The sequence below is a fragment of the Acomys minous genome (genome assembly GCF_964271855.1).
Source record: "Acomys minous genome assembly, chromosome: 19".
NCBI lineage: Eukaryota > Metazoa > Chordata > Mammalia > Rodentia > Muridae > Acomys > Acomys minous.
This window is the reverse complement of record NC_140499.1, coordinates 62,891,618-62,892,714: the sequence shown is the minus strand read 5'-3', so window position 1 is coordinate 62,892,714 and position 1,097 is coordinate 62,891,618. Positions and strand designations below refer to the sequence as shown.

The following is a 1,097-nucleotide window of genomic DNA, read 5'->3' as shown; positions in this document are numbered from 1 at the left end:
ACCCTCTCTCCTGGAGATCCCTTGAGCCACTGTTTAAGGTAGCTTTGCCTAGAGGGAGACACCTTTTCTAATGCCCTTAAAGAGTCCTGGTGAGCTGGCCGACCTTGTCCAGGTGGGTCAATGAGCTACTCTCGGAGATTTTAACTGTGACTGAGATCGCAGCAAGCCAGGAAGCAACGGGAAATCAGTGGGAAGCCAGAACACATGAGCAGATGTAACCAAAAAAAAATGTTTATTGTACAACTACCGACCACTGGATTTGACTGAGATATGCCCCTTCCCATCTCTGCCTTCCCGTTACTGGAGAGCTTCGTTGTAGATCAAAGCCAAGGCCCCCAGGAAGGTGACATATTCCTGGAAGTTTACTTCCTGGTCCTTGTTGCGGTCCAGATCCTCCATCAGCCTCGTAATTTCAGCGTCCTGTAGTTTCTAAGGCATCAGGAGGGGAAGTTCACGCTCAGCGGAGGCCAGGACCCTCGGTCCTTTTCCCCTGCCCTGGAAGCCCTCTCTCGTACATAAGTGGCCCTCCGGCTTGGGTTTACCTTGCTCTACTCTCCTCAGCCCCCCACCCCCACCCTCCTCCCTCAGAGGACAGGAGAGCAGAACAGGAGCCTGCCAGCTTCCCTCCAGAGAAGGAAGACCAGGAACCGAACCCGAAGGATAAGGGGTGGGAGGGGCACCGGGCAGGCGCTACTCACAGAGCCAATGGTGAGCTCCTTCTGGATCAGCTCCTTCAGCTCCTTCTTGCTCAGGGTGTGCTTGTCACCCTCCTTGCCAGAGTACTTGTGGAAGATGGCCACGAGAAGGCCGATGGCCTGATCCAGGGGGCACGCCATGTCTGACCACTGGGCTAGAAGAAGCTGTTTTACAGAGCAGCGACTCAGTACCCCTGGTAACAGCAGGGGCCTCAAGCCAACGCAGGTGGCAGCCAGGGCAACTGGGTCGAGGGGTATAAGGACTGGCGTTGGGATGTCTGAGCGCTGTCCTCCAGGGCTTCCAAGAAAACTGGGGCGTATGGCTGAGCAAGGGAGGAGATGGAGGCTGCCCCCTGGGCACCTCCTGGCAAGGGTCGCACACTGAGACAACGTTGACACACC

The 1,097-nt window shown here is 56.2% G+C and overlaps 1 protein-coding gene across 2 annotated transcripts in view; it reads right to left on the bottom strand.

Annotated features, from left to right (window-relative positions):
* Positions 1-208: 208 nt before the first annotated feature.
* S100A6 (S100 calcium binding protein A6) overlaps positions 209-1,097 on the bottom strand; it is a 1,292-nt gene continuing 403 nt past the window's right edge. For both annotated transcript variants that reach the window (XM_084769004.1, XM_084769003.1), the window contains exons 2-3: positions 699-860; positions 209-429 (exon numbers count right to left, since the gene is read on the bottom strand). In XM_084769004.1, coding sequence (XP_084625130.1) covers positions 298-429; positions 699-836 — 270 coding nt within the window. In that variant the 5' untranslated portion in view covers positions 837-860 and the 3' untranslated portion in view covers positions 209-297. The remainder of the gene's footprint in view (positions 430-698; positions 861-1,097) is intronic.